The sequence below is a fragment of the Phyllobates terribilis genome, unplaced genomic scaffold, assembly GCF_046119375.1.
Source record: "Phyllobates terribilis strain yellow unplaced genomic scaffold, ASM4611937v1 Scaffold_5__5_contigs__length_657084704, whole genome shotgun sequence".
Classification (NCBI taxonomy): Eukaryota; Metazoa; Chordata; class Amphibia; order Anura; family Dendrobatidae; genus Phyllobates; species Phyllobates terribilis.
In genome coordinates this window covers 177,112,031-177,127,672 of record NW_027362765.1, presented here as the reverse complement: position 1 = coordinate 177,127,672, position 15,642 = coordinate 177,112,031, and the positions used below count along the sequence as shown (strand labels likewise).

The window sequence follows — 15,642 nt, the reverse complement described above, 5'->3', positions numbered from 1 at the left end:
GCCAGCAGGAAATTTAAAACAGTAAGAAGATACTGACACACCAGAGGCAGCAGAAGGGCTGGAGCAGAGCCGAAGACCCCACTCACAGTCCCAAACAACCAGGCTACGGATTTTTACAGTAAAGTAACCTATTAAAAATCAGTAGGACTGAGCAGTTATGCCCATACATTTAGTTTAACATACAAAAAACAGGGATCCAGCAACAGACATCCAAATGAGAATCTGAATGTGTGTTAAAACTTCATGTTTATTAGAATTCCTTTAAAATCATGCTGTTAAAATTGTAGATCCAGGGGATTACGTGTTTCAAACAAAATGTCCTTAGTCATAACCATGTCTCTAAGGACATTTTTGTTCGAAACGCGTAATCCCCTGGATCTACAATTTTAACAGCATGATTTTAAAGGAATTCTAATAAACATGAAGTTTTAACACACATTCAGATTCTCATTTGGATGTCTGTTGCTGGATCCCTGTTTTTTGTTGATTACCACAGCCGCTTTATCCGAGCACCATCCTGGAGTCCACACCCAAAGCCATAGGAATTCATCTAATGGTGAGCTGATAAAACACTTTCTTTATATTTAGTTTAACATGCCTTATCCTGATGACCGGTTAATTTTTTTCCCACCTAAAACCCAGGTGCGTCTTATTTTTCAGACTATATTTTTTTTTATCTTTTTACAGCGGTCCTCTGTAGGAAAACAGTCTGCTGCACTTTTCTAAACAGTATGCAGCCACTTACTGGCCAATCACCACAAAATTAGTAGGGGCTTATGGAAACGTTAATGTGTACACAACGTTCATCCACACCCGGCTCATCCATACAGGTGTTTTTCTCATATGCAAAAATTGATACGAGTTTCATCAGAATACGGTTAGGGATTTAGTTTTTACCAACTATGAGACTAAAACGCTGGCACAACTCACATGTCCGTATCACTTATAATTGGGAAGAAACACTTTAAAATGTGAAAATAAACCAGAACCTGTCCAGAAAAAAAAAAAAAAAAAAAGTTTATTGTAGCTGAGCACCACACTAGTTTGCATAGGACAAGAGAAAAGCTGAAAAAGAAGAGGCACTCACCACTAGTAACTTAAAACCGCATCTTTATTGAGGGAACATGCTCACGATGTGGACCCGAGAAAGCAGAGACAAGCGGCAGCTCGTGAGTCAGAAGACGCGTGTTTCATGTGCAACAGCTGTCGCTCGTCTCTGCTTTCCCAGGTCCACATCGGGTGCATGTTACCTCGATAAAGATGCCATTTTAAGTTATCAGGGGTGAGTGCCACTATTTTTTCCAATTTCGTTTACAGTCAGAGTTTTATCAGTTTTCATCTGTAGAAATGTGGCATTTAGCATGAGACAAGAAAACATTTGGAGTTGTATTACTGACTTTCCCCCATTGTGAGACAGAAGTGAACACGCAGGACACGAAGGTAACATGGATTATTTATTTTGCTTGAATTGTTACATGTTCCTGATTATTCTGTGTAGGGTGAAACTAGAACTGTTGAAAATACATACACAAATTTGAGTACATCAATAACCATTTTTTTTTATTTTATTTTATTTTTTTTTTTTGCGCTAGACTAAATTTTCACAACCACGTGTGTGCTAGGTAATCAAACCAACACAGAAGCAAACCTTTAGGCAGAATACTGGTCAGTAAAAACAAAGCCAAAACAATAATAAAAAAATAAAGAGCTACCAGATATACAGACAGGCTCAGTTCCACATTCACTACTGCATTTATAAAGCGCAAGTATTAACTGTACGTCTTGTTCGGAGACTGAAAGTTCAGTGCATGGATTTCTGCTTTAAAGTAGACGGATGCTGAGGAAGATACAGCCAGGTGGAATGTAAAAAGTCGGAATGATGCTGTGACAGCCTGAACAGCGACTAACTAAATACAGTACTCTGCGCCGTAATAGGACCGAACAACTGATGTCGTAGATCTACATCTTACTGCAAAAATGCCTAGAATATTGGTGATCAACAATGACTCCCAAATAAATGAAAGGTGTTAAAGTGTCAAAGTGGGCCATGCATTTTAGAGATTGTACTGAAGAGGCTCTCCACCTTTGTAACAAAAATCTGATAAATAAGGCAGTACGAGAAGAAGTAGAGGGCTTTACTACTTGCCAGGTCTTAAGCCTAATTTGACAAACCAGTTGCTAAGGATCTGCTGCCTGACAACACACAAAAAGCTGGAGTCTTGAGCCCCTAGCAACTGGGCCATCTCATAATTCAGCACATTAGGAAGAAGGCTGTTTTGTAGAAGCCAAGTCGTTCCATATCAAAAACCTGGAAATGCGGCTGTATTACATCTGCATTACTTGGAAAGTTTACCTAGTGATTTATGGCAATATACGCTCATTTAAAGGGAATTTCAAGAAAATGAAAGAGCACAGAATTTAAAGTACAGCCTCTACTCACTTCTTTAATCAAACCCTCACCGCAGGTGGTCCCTGGTTGTGCCTGACAGGTTCCTACAGGGATCGCATTAGTTCTTCATTCACATGCCCACTACAGCCAAACACTGGCCTCATCAGTGATGCCAGCATGTAAGGCACGTAGTTAAGGGTTATGATTGGCTGCAGCAGTCATTAATTGCTGACCACCACATGATCCCTGCAGGAAATAAGCAGAAACTGGCACAATGGGGTGAATATCTTTTTTTAAAATCCCATTACTAGCTCTTGACCCCATTCTTATAAATCCCAGGAAAACCACTATGTTGATCTGAGGAAGTACGGGGTGGTTGCAGATGCCTGAACGTAGTCTCAGGCCTAATTATTAATCAGATCTTGATACATTCAGCCGGAGGATCCCTTTAAAAAAAAAATGATACAGGGTACGGATTAAGAGAAAAAACAAGATCACCAGGACGTGTGAACAAAACAAGGGGTTGAATGGATTAAAAGAAGCAAAAATGTAAACAGTTAAAATACTATGGCAAGGAAGAAAATGACCAGATTTCTAAGATACTCCACAGCAGAAATGATGGGAAGACCTTACACGTACGCTCTATTTTCTCCTTTTCCAAATCTGACAGTCATTTATAGTTACCAATATCGGTGTACTTTACAGTATACCCTGTGAGCCCCTGATGCAAGAATGTCCTCATTTTTTTCCTTTAAACACATAGTGGCAAAAAAAAAGTGCGCATCACACTAATAGAAAAACCCAATATGATTAAATATCCAAAAAAAAGACTTATATCCAGGCTTACAAATTATATGTAATATTTAACTCAATCAAAACAGATCATCGATACAGGAACAAAACACCATGTTATGAACCCAATCCACCCCGGAGGTTACAGTATGGTCACCAACATCCTGTAGTACAGGTACAGCAGAATTGTACTTCGACTTTTTTGTCCTAAAATAAGTTGTAATATTGTAAGAGGGGCGTGGGGGGGAGAGATGGGATCCTAAACTTAGAATGTTACTAGCAAAACCCCATAATCACAGTGTTCAGTTAAAAAAAGACATAATTACATATTTAAATCATATATATGATATACAGGTAGAAATATATCATACATACAGAAGTATTAGAATGTATTTGTCCGGTAAAACACCTGAAATTTTTCCTCAAATCCACAATTTATTCTGCTACACGGAGGTTGTGAAAGTCGATGTACTATTCTAGTTACTGGTCGCACGAGGGGGTATACAATACAGAGTGACAGTGGGAAAAAAAAAAAAAAGAAAAATAATAAAAAAAAAAAAAAAAGTCGATGCGTGGCAGTTGTTAGTTGTCTCCCTCTACGTTGTCAGCATCTTCGCTCTGGTGTTCTGAAGTCCATAGCTGGAAAAGAAAGCGTCACATTAGTGTTTGTTACAATGGCATCAACCACTAAGATCAGACCTAACTGCCCCAACCAATACCTGGCACGTGGATACATGCAACATTGTGGTGGCCATACTCCATTTATGACCTCACATGAACAGATCAACTTCCATAATCAGCAAACAAAATCCCAAAAATATGGGGTTAGACGCTGCAGTATTTATAGGGGTATTCCAGCTCCTTTCACTTCTATAGCAGGAGGTGAGCAGGCACGGCAGTGTCATGTCTACCAACACCTGGTGCGTCATATGCACGAGTAGCGGTATTGTTATGAATAGGACAGGTGGATGATATCACATCTGATATCACCAGCTCCGCCAAATTGAAATAAGCCTGTAGTGTATACTCCTTTAAATCAAAGTGAAACGCTACTCAAAGGGGGGTTCCATGAACTGAATAAGTTGTATAACCTTCTAATATAGTTATATCAGTCTAGGTGCCCCGATCTTCCTGTAGCTGCTCCATTCTGGGTGCCGGCATCTTTACTTTAGGTCCTGGGCTCGACACGTGACCATAGCAGTGTGTGAAGGAGGCCGGGTGACTATTTCAGTGGTTAATCTACCCCCTTATCTGTAACAGCAAGGCAAAGAATGGGGCTGGCTTAGCTACTGTAAAAAGCAGTCAGTCCCCTTTACCCACCGAAAAGCAGTCAGTCCCCTTTACCCACCGCTTTGGTCACCACCCAACACAAGAAGCACTGTCCAGTTTCAAGCCTGTGTTTGAAAGCAAAAATAAAAAAAAAAAAAAAGGCTGCCATCTAGGCTAACAATTATTTTAGTAAGTTTCAAACCTTACTATTTATGGCTGCCTTAGGTGCACTTTTCCGCTGAAAAAAAAAACTATTTTTAACAATCAAGGTACCAAAACACACTCGGAAATGAATGAAATAAAAGATCAGTGTGACAAGGTTCCTTTAACAAGCAGTGAAGTAAAATATAAGGACGTAGGAAAAACCTTTATTAGTAAGTGAAAGCCACCTGCTCTCTGAAATTTAGCAAAATGGGCGGCAGAATCACAGGCAGAAAGATTTACAACAGCAGCAGTAAAGCAACCTTTGAACCTGTCAACATTTTATTGCATTTGCCTCTAAACATAACTGTCAGTGCTAGAGATTACACACAAGCTGTGCAAATATTGGAGACGTGCAGCAGAAATCGCCTAGTAAAAAAAACACCTTAAAGGGGTATTCCCATCTCCAAGATCCTATCCCAATACGTAGATGTACTAATATTAGCAGATACCTCCAATTACAAATGTAGCAATTTTTCTGATTCACGATGTCTCTTTCCTCATGTGCAGGACCTTAGGTATCCATGGTTACAACCACTAGCAACTAGCTGTCACTACATCAGTGGTTGTTACCATGGATACCTAAGGTCCTGCAATGCCTTCACATGAGGAAAGACATAGCAAATCAGAAAAACTATACTACATTTCTAATTTGAGGTATTTGCTAATATTATTACACCTACTACATATATCGGGATATGATCTCAGAGATGGGAATACCCCTTTAAGTCGTTCTCTTCTCTATTCAACTTTTTCTTAGTTCCTGAACAAGAGATATGTGCACATAAAGGCAGTCACGGAGCTTTCGGTAACCGCTCTGACCCTGTATAAATGGCAGCTTATACTTACTGTAAGATTGTCCCTTAGTAGCTGCATGATAAGAGTGCTGTCTTTATAGGACTCCTCATTCAATGTGTCCAGTTCAGCTATCGCCTCATCAAATGCCTGAAAAGACAAAATGTTCACTATTAAAAATGTGCCATCTACAAGACAAGAGAGATCTCTCTCTCTCTCTAGAGATCTCTCTCTCTAGAGATCTCTCTCTCTAGAGATCTCTCTCTCTAGAGATCTCTCTCTCTAGAGATCTCTCTCTAGAGATCTCTCTCTCTCTCTAGAGATCTCTCTCTCTCTCTAGAGATCTCTCTCTCTCTCTAGAGATCTCTCTCCACATTATCTTCCTTTACAGACACGTTTTGGGCCAATCAGCATATATACATTTGGGTGGTAACTGAAGAAGAATAAAGATGCCACATCTATAATATCAGCTGTCCAACTGCTATGAAATTAACACTGTACATGAGACACTTACGGATTTTGCTAGACTGCAGGCTTTCTCTGGAGAGTTGAGGATTTCATAGTAGAAGACTGAGAAGTTGAGGGCCAGTCCAAGTCGAATAGGGTGTGTCGGCTGCATCTCGCTCTTACTAATTTCAAAAGCTTCTTGGTAGGCCTGCTGGGAGTTGCCTACAGTACCTACACAGAGGGGGAAAAGTGTGAGACCATACTGACAGATGTACAGACAGGATAAGCCATTTTCTGGGCTATCACAAGAGGTCAAAAAGTGAGAAGACAAAGCTCAATGCCGTGGCATTATTTAACTCCTTCCCACATTGGCTATTCCAGTATGTCCAATGTTCGGTCCTTCTATGATGCAGGCTCCGGATCTCCACTCGCTGCTGTTAACTCCTTAAATGCTGCTGGCAACCTCTGACAGCTAAAGCAAGGTGTCAGGATACACCCGTTGCCCCCACTCCCTATGGGTAAGCCATGCCAGCTGGGGGGCAGCTGAAGGCCTGCATACCAGCCATGATGATGCTCCTGTGAGGACCAACCTGTGGCTTCATAGGAGACTACAATTTTCTCCATATACTGCAGCATATAGAACAAGTGACCAGACATTTGCAGGTGGAAGTCACATATATAATAAATATAAACGCCCACCCCACTCCCCCATTAAAAAAACCTAAAACATTTGGTATCACTTCGTTCATTTAAAGGGAACCTGTCACGGCCCACCCCTATGATCAACCCAAATGCTGTCCAGAGGAATAAAGTTAATTTCCTCCCATTAGCGGGGTTCACCAGGCAGGTTAGGAACGCTATTAATCTGCAGATTAACACCATATCTGCAGGTTAATAGCTTTTTTTACATGACAGATTGATCAGACTTAAAGGAAACCTATCAAAATATAAAACTTTACAAGTTTGTCATCACTGCAGTCGTAATGACTTGGAGAAATATTGCCAAGTCATTTTTAATACTAAAGAGACCATAAAAAACAACCCAAAATACAATGCCAAAATTGCATTTTTTTCTCTCTCAATTTTACACCCTAGGATTCCCCCTCCCCCTACTTTCCAGTACATTGTATGTTAAAATGAAGAAAGTATGGCAATTCAAAACTACAACTCATTTAGGTAAGTGGCAAAAAAAAAAGAGGTATGGCAAAAATGAAGGTGCAGAAAACTGAAAAATCGCATGGTCAGGAAGGGATTACAACTTACAAGGAGATGGTAAAATATTTCCGTTCCGCACAACCCTGAAGATACATTGGAAATGCATTCAATAGATGCCAGGTCTGAGGCTTGGTTAATGCATACCATGATGCTTTGTGCATTGTGATTTATAGACTGCTTTGTTGATTTGCTCAGCCGTACACCCAGTGACCCTGGATCCCATCACCAGTTGGTCATTTGTAGAGGTCAATCAATTCTGACCTCACTTCACCATATGCCTATAATTTTATTGGCTGCAATTTAAAGGCAGAGTAAAATAAACCTATGTAATCCAGGTCACCTTGACAGTTCAGTCTAGCTCCTAGAGTCCACTAGGGGGAGCAATTAGCTTATATTTCATTAAAGAGTTCCTATAGGACTTGGAATCAGGATTTAAATGTTCATTCCTGACACTATGGGGTACAATTAATTGACCACTGAAGTAGACTTTTCTGGAGGTACATTTTAAAATGATCAAAAAAAACCTTTTGAACGGGAGTTGAGTTGATTTAATGGTAGAACTGAAGACACTAAATATGCTGACCCAATCCAATTCACACTGCATTATCATCATGAACAATTGCTCCTAGGAACACTCATTTAGTTAATCTTGTAGTGTAAACGGGATCTGTGCTGACAATGATGGCAGCCAACATGTTCTGAATGATTTATTACAGTTTGTGCAGTGTGCATCATCGAGCGCAGTCTGCCTGTGTATAAAAACTATTAAACGACCACCTATCAATAAATAATTACTGATCAGGAATGTTTATTGGCACCGTAAACCCAGCTTAAGAGACCCATTATCTAAAGCTGCCAATTTATGATTGCAGAGAGTATCAAAACTATCCCTTTTGTCAGGCCCATTACCTATTAAACATAACACCATAGAGATTTGTAAACCTTTTCTGGGTGTCCGTGACCGCAGTCCAGCCTTATTCAGACATCTGGGAATCACATACATGTTCTGTGTTTTTCACAGACAGAACATGCATCCATGATCTATAAAGTGTTTACATGTCTTTTTTGTGGGCCATGTACACAAGAATAAAAAATAAATCTAATCAGTTTATGGATCAAAATTATCCACACAAATCTATGGGTCCATGAAAAAATTACTGACAGTACAAATTGCATTTGTGTGCTGACCATTCTTAACTTGAATTGGTAGGAAAAGCAGTCTAAAAAAGAAAAACCAAAACAAAAACACTGGTCTGTTTTTTGTTTTGCATTCGAGAAATCACGGACTTTTAAATGAGGCTTTTTTTTACCTATGAACCAAGTACTTTAACATCATGGAGACTGATTTTCCCCTTTCACATCTGCACTGTATAAGGATGTGATCTCACAAGGCAGATCGGTTTCTAATATTCCAAAAGGGGAGAAAAACCACAGCATATTACGATAGCAGCAGAGGGATATAATTGTAGCAGATCTCCAATTTGCAGATTGTAAATCTAAAGCACGTCAATTTATATGGATATAACCCTTTGCTTTGCAAACATGCATCAAATTCGTATCAGTCACAGATTTTGATGCAGGCCTGTCACAAAACCTACGAGAGAGGGACAATACCCTTTATTGTTTAAAGGCTATTTAAAATCAACTGTATGAACAATGTCACTGATAAAGGCAGAGAAAGGGGCTTGTTTGGCTATTAAAGTAAGCAGCCAACCAGCCGTCCTTCATAGACTGCTCTGATCTCGTGCTGACAGACAACATGGCCTGTGCCAAGCACAGGATTAAAAATGAGGCAGTTGGGACCTGGAATGGAATGGCTAGTGGAGGAATAGGGCAACCTGGATAATAAGATCTTAGTCAGCCATGTAACTTACTGTAAGAAGCCTTTACTTACAAATTTTGTCAAATGCAGTTGAAAGTATGCAGAAGGACGTACACTACAAACTCACCTTGTTTCTGATCCCCGCTGGCTACTTCTGAAAGGTACCGGTAATAATCCCCTTTCATTTTCAGATAGAAAACCTTGCTTTCTGGTGGAGTTGCATTTGCAATCAGATGCTTGTCCAGCAGGTCCTGCAGAAAGAAAGAACAGTCAATAGTATCCTCATTGAATGCAGAATGGGCACTTTCAAATTAATGTCAAAATTACCTAAACTAAAGAAGGAAACAATACAATAAAATGATTTGCTGGGTAAACATTTTATGAACAGTAATAGCATTGTACAACCAGTAAGTGGCGCTGCAGTAATTAAAAGGCAGAGGAGTCAGCAATAATTAGGCTGAATGCACACAATGAAGATGTTACACACTTCTATTCTTGTTTTAGGTAACAAACAATAGATAAAGCAGTGTTGGAGATTTTGCTGCACCATTGTATAAAGGCTGCAATAAAGCAGTCATGGTGCACTGGACTACATTATATACATTGCTTCTACATGAGTATGAAGTACATCGCTGTACTGAGAGTCAGTAACAATGAGCACTCGTCTCCATACTCTGACCCATACAAGATGCATCTCATACTCCTGTGGGGCAGGGCTGTGGAGCCGGTAAGCCCAACCTCCGACTCCTCAATTTCCATGACAGAGACTTCAACTCCGACTCCCTCATACATGGCTCATGTGTAAGTGATAAATTTACTGTAGCACAGATTCATCTCAGCTAAAAGTCTAGACCCTTAGATCAGAAATAGGACATTTCATAACTTTCCCAAATTCTTATGAAAAAATATTCCCCACAAACTGCATTGAACTACTGTACCCAATTTATTATATATTTTAGGAGTTGGAGTCAGTCCATTTTATACCGACTCCACCAAAATGGACACAGACTCCGACTCCACAGCCCTGCTCTGGGGAATGTTACACACATCTAATCTGCAAACCAATATAGGAGACACAGTAACTTGGCATTTCCATAGAAAAAAAATGAGGCCCATGTTTATTGTCATAATGGAAGGTACATACTATCATAAGGGTAAATATTCTAATTATTCAGAATCTGCTCCCTCCTATTCATCTGTCTCCACACCCTCCATGCACACGATGACTGCACTCGATACTTGAGTATTGCAGTTAAACATACGGGCTGATGACCGGATCATGCAGCCTTATATGAAAATCCCTATTTATTATAACAGCTAGACCTGAAATAACAAGCACTTTTCACCTATTGTGTCCCCATTTCCTTGTAGAATGTAAGCTTGCGAGCAGGACCCTCACTCCTAATGTAACTGTTCAAACTGTTTTAAATTGTATTGAATTTATTGTCTGTACATGTCCCCGCTTAATTGTAAAGTGCTGCGGAATAGGTTGGTGCTATATAAATAAAAAAAATATTATAAGGGTATGTTCACATATAGCGAATTGGCTGACCATTTACAGACAAAACATTCGCAGCGGAATACAGTGGCAGGAAGGTGGAGAAGATCTGCACAGGTCTAATGCTAGAAAAGGATGAAAGTGGCAGGTGAGCATGAGACAGGAGGCAGGGGAATTACATCTAAAGCGCCACTCCAGCTGTGCAATAAAAAAAACCTGCAGGAGTGCTGCTTTAAATGGTGGAAGCAAAAATTCACCATAACAACTAGAAGTTGCAGATGTTGCTGTGGATTACCTTATTACCTGCAGCAAAGTACAGGGGGGAAAAAACAAAACAAAATACTGTACACTGCCCTCAGGCAACAGCCAAGAACAAGGGTGGGATGAGGAGAAGAAGCCTACTGATCGCCTCTGGGGCTCCCACAGCAATGCTCCATCTCCGTACACTCAGCCTCCTGATATGTCTCGTCATATGGACACAAAGGCCAAAGCAGCCCTGTCGGGGGAGCACCAAAGTAGATGTTTCATCATCCAATAAAATTGGTGCTTTTTTTGGAACTGGTGAGGATTCTTTGGAATTGCTGAATTACAACTGGGAAACATTAGGCTAGGATGTTGCACCATTTGTAGCTTAACAATAAAAGGCAGTTCTCTCTGAAGTACAAGGGAGGGATCCCCTGCAGGATCAGATGGAGCCGCTGAATAGCAGCAGCAATCAGAGGTGAGTTATGAATTAGGTTGTCTGTGCACAATACACTATATTTAGATACGACACCACTGAGAATGAGAAAAATGGCCCCGCTGTGGATTCATACTACTTCTGCCTTAATGCCAAGTGCAACCAATAGCAAGCAAAATGCTATTAAAAGATGCAGAGAACAAGTATTTCTATAGCAACCAAAATATGCACAGATTAACCACTCGTATGCTGGGACTGTGGAAGCGGGTAAATATCACGCTCGTGTAATTTATAAGGGAATCAGGAACACTAGTGAATCATTTCTCCCCTCATTCAGAAGTGATGTGGACAGACACATGGAGCACTGCTGAGTAACAGGAGACAGTTTGCCACTGACAGCACTGGACGGGTGGGCTCCTAGCAGTGTGCAATAGGACGGTGTCAGGCAAATCTTGATATTTTTTTTTGTTATGCCACATTCTCTTACTTTATTGCATCATGTATCCGCAAAATAGAGCAATCTATAGCTGTGTAGCCGAAGCCTTATAGCTGCCCACAGGCCATGCTTGTGGCTGACAAGATAAGGTGTAAGGGTTCCCTTCCATTGTGCCAGTGATATCTGTAGCCTTTACTCCAAGGAGATGTCTGCCAATCATACAGTCCCCTCCATGACACACACAGCCTGTCTACAGGGAGCGCTCAGCTGTATGCATGTACCTCCAGCTTCAGACAAGAGATACAACGTCGTACAAATTTAGGAACTTTAGCATTAATAGTACATTTATGTGAGATTCAGCTCTGGCATCTATGAAAGCAACACAAAACATTACCCTGCTGTATGGCCTATGCAGGGAGAAGTATGGCTCCAGTATGGCAGTCTGCAAGGTAGGCTTTTAAAAGTTAAAAACATATAGCCATGATATAAAAAAAAAATTATGATTATCCATGTACTAATATCTATCCCTAAATGAAATCATCACACATTCCCTTTATTATCCTAGCTGTGCATAATACCAAAACATCTGTGCAGATCTCCGTCAGCTCTGCCTCAATCTTCTCACGATATTCACGCGCCATCTGCTGCTTTTTATCATTTCCTTCTGTCTTCGTCTCGATGCTGGAGACCACACGCCAAGAGGACCGGCGGGCACCTACAACATTTTTGTAGGCAACAGAGAGCAGGTTCCTCTCCTCGTTAGAGAGCTCGCCTCCCTGCTCAGTCACAGCTTTCATGGCAGCAGCCATGTCATCGTAACGCTCGGCCTGCTCAGCCAGCTTGGCCTTCTGTACCAGTTCACTCTTGTCCATGATGAAATCTAGTGAGACAAAAGTGGGACAATTAATGGCGGTTCTATGGGACAGAAGATAGAGGCATTAAAAACAAAAGGAATTGAACAGTTGGAAATTAGCTGAGTGTTAACACTGGTTATGGGACGATCTCACAAATAACCATAAAACTACTTCTTTCCACTATGACTTGCATGTTACAGCCTGAACATTGCAGGGAGTCTGTCGCACAAACGCATAGTACAAACTAAGCATTGATTAGAAAGCTTGCGAGCAGGGCCCTCACTCCTCTTGGCATTTGTTGAGTTAGGTGTTATTCTGCAATGTCTTTATTGTCTGCACAAGACCCCTCTAAAATGTAAAGTGCTGTGGAATATGTTGGTGCTATAGAAATAAAAATTATTATATGCACATAGCCCTGTATGAGGTACAAACCCTATAGGGATCTAATCTCTTCTGCAGACTGAAGCTTAGACAAACATGCGAATCAAGCACCCTTGGTGTGGCTTAACAGCTCGGTGCACTGTTCTACCCACTAGTCTTGCACGTCTTGCCTCTCTCATTGATGATTGCCTGAGTTTTCTCTGCAGACAGTGCTTGATCCAGCCAAGCCTAAGCTGTCAATCACCAATGGGGGAGGAGGGACATGCAAAGCCAGTGAATGGAACCATGCAATGAGCCTCAGCCACACTAAGGGTGCACCAATACTTCAGTATTTCAATTGCTGCCTCCATTCTGCAGAAACTTAAAGAATAACAGTCGTTTTAATTTTTAATTCATAAATCAATAGTACAAAGGAAAATAAGCAACTTTGTAATATATCTTATCAAAGAAAACTGTTTCTTTCTCTGCCAAAATTGGTCAGTGTCAAAATGCTCAACTTACAGAGGTTGAAGTTCAACCTTCCTCCAACAATTGTACATGGTGTCACTAATTTAAGTATAACCAATAATGTTATGTGTACTTAGAAAATCATCCCCTTTCTAAAAGCCGTTACTACCTCATGTGGTCGGGCATTCCACAGTCTGACTTATCGGACTGTAAAGAACCCTTTCCTGTTTAGGTACCAGAATCGCCTTTCTTCCACCCGTAATGAGTGCCCCCTGGTCCTTAGTATGGTATTTGGAAAGAATAAGTCATGTGCCAGTCCTTTGTACTGACCACACATTTATGCATGTAAATGAGATCCCCTCTGAGGCGTCTTTTTTGGAAGCTAAACAAGTTCAACCTCATATGAGAGGCCTCCATCCCTTGTAATAATCTAGTTGCCTGCCTTTGAACTGACTAACTTCTGAATATCCTTTTTAACATGTGGAGCCCAAAACTGGATCCCATATTCTAGATGTGGCCTCAGTGATTTATAAAGGGGCAACAGTACGTTGGGATTGCAGGATTTTATTTCTCTTTTTATACATCCTAAAATCTTGTTTGCTTTTGCAGCTGCTGCTTGACATTGAGTATTTGAGGTAAAATCTGTTTTCAGTGAAGACAGACTTTCCCATTACTGAGATTAGATTCTATCAGTAGCAACTGTCTTCTCCTATCTCAGTAAATGGGAAAGTCTGTCTTCACTGACTACAGATTTTACCTCAGAATTGAGAATTTTGATAAATTGTGTCAGAAAAAAAAGCTCATTTCTCTGATAAGATACTGCATTTTTCAGATTATAAGAAGCACTTTTTTCCTCCGAAATTTGGGAGGAAAAAGGGGGTGCGTCTTATAATTTGAAGGTACGGTATTTTACCTGAGGAGTAGCGTCATTGGATCAGGGTCACTGCTTCAGGAGGTTGGCGGCTGTGGCAGGAGTCGGGCGATGCTGCGGGCTCCGTCCTCTCAGAAGGGTCGCCGATTCAGGATGACTTGGGCGGTGGTGGGAGTGGGTCGATGCTGCGGGACCAGTCCTCTCAAAAGAATTCGGCGGTGAGCGGAGGTGCCCTCTCCCGTACATAGCCTTGTGGTGGGCTTCGGGAAAAATGCCGCCGGAGCATGCGCTGATTGAGATCTTGGGAGACTAGATCTAGTCTTTCAATATCTCAATCTGCGCATGCTTCGGCGGCCATTTTACTGAAGCCCACCACAAGGCTATGTACGGGAGAGGGCACCTCCGCTCACCACAGAATTCTTTTGAGAGGATGGGGACCGCTGCATCGATCCACTCCCACCACCACCGCCCAAGTCATCCTGAATCAGCGACCCCTCTGAGGAGGATGGGGCCCACAACATCACCCAACTTCTGCCACCGCCAACCTCCTGTATAGGTGAACCTGGCACCTGTGACCCCTGTTCCACCACTGCCACCACCCTCATGTAAAAAGGATTATAAGGCGCACCATTATATTTAAAAAAATATATATTTTTTTTCCTATTCTGCACCGCAAAATTTGGGGTGCATCTTATAATACGCAAAATACGGTACTTTACAACGTTGCTCATTTTCATCTGTACTATTGATTTATGAAGTAAAAATTAAAACATTACTCTTTAAATGGGTTGTCCGGTCTTAAGCTACAAGTCTGCAGTCATTGCACTGAGGATTCTCCGATGCTGGCAATAGTGGTCATGTAACTGCAAGTATGCAATATGTAATATACACACTGCAGGCCAAATTTCGACTAGACAGGCAGGAAAGTATAAAAATCGCATACTTGCAGTCATGTGACCGCCTGTTCACGATGCTGTCAAATCCTCAACGCGCAGTGCGTTGTTGCTTAAGACCGGACAACCCCTTTAAGGTTAGATTTTCATATGGGCTACATTTCCCAAGACTATAGGTCCAATTCATCATTTGCGATATACTGAAGTCACTTCTTACTTTGCCATGTGGTATTTGCTGATGGTTTTGTGCCAAATTCTTCAAAATGGCACAGTTCTTGAATTTAGCAGAAATGTAAAAAAAAATTTGCTTCTTCACCTCTAACATGAATTTGTAACACTATCAAAAGTCGCAAATCCTTTAAAAAGTTGCAGAAAAGGTGCCAAATTAAAATCTCCTCCAGAAACCTTACTCCAAGGGGCACTGGAGTGAGGTGCGAGAAAAAAAAAAAATTGGTTAAAGTTGCATTTCATGAATTAAAATACATGGATACGCAAAAAAGTTGACAAGGAAAATTAAAGATTAAGAACAGACAAGTTACAAAGTGTTGAAAATATAGAAAATAAAACTAAAGTTACTAAAAAGGAGCAAATTACTGCAGAAAACTGAAGACACTACAATGGTGAATTGGGGCCTATGTGCTTAGTTTATACTG

General features: G+C 40.9%; 1 protein-coding gene across 1 annotated transcript in view; it reads right to left on the bottom strand.

The window, feature by feature from the left end:
* Window positions 1–1,441: 1,441 nt before the first annotated feature.
* The window catches only part of YWHAB (tyrosine 3-monooxygenase/tryptophan 5-monooxygenase activation protein beta), a 32,922-nt gene continuing 18,721 nt past the window's right edge, over window positions 1,442–15,642 (bottom strand). The window contains exons 2-6 of the mRNA XM_073683533.1: window positions 12,122–12,423; window positions 9,058–9,181; window positions 5,961–6,124; window positions 5,501–5,596; window positions 1,442–3,820 (exon numbers count right to left, since the gene is read on the bottom strand). Coding sequence (XP_073539634.1) covers window positions 3,764–3,820; window positions 5,501–5,596; window positions 5,961–6,124; window positions 9,058–9,181; window positions 12,122–12,415 — 735 coding nt within the window. The 5' untranslated portion in view covers window positions 12,416–12,423 and the 3' untranslated portion in view covers window positions 1,442–3,763. The remainder of the gene's footprint in view (window positions 3,821–5,500; window positions 5,597–5,960; window positions 6,125–9,057; window positions 9,182–12,121; window positions 12,424–15,642) is intronic.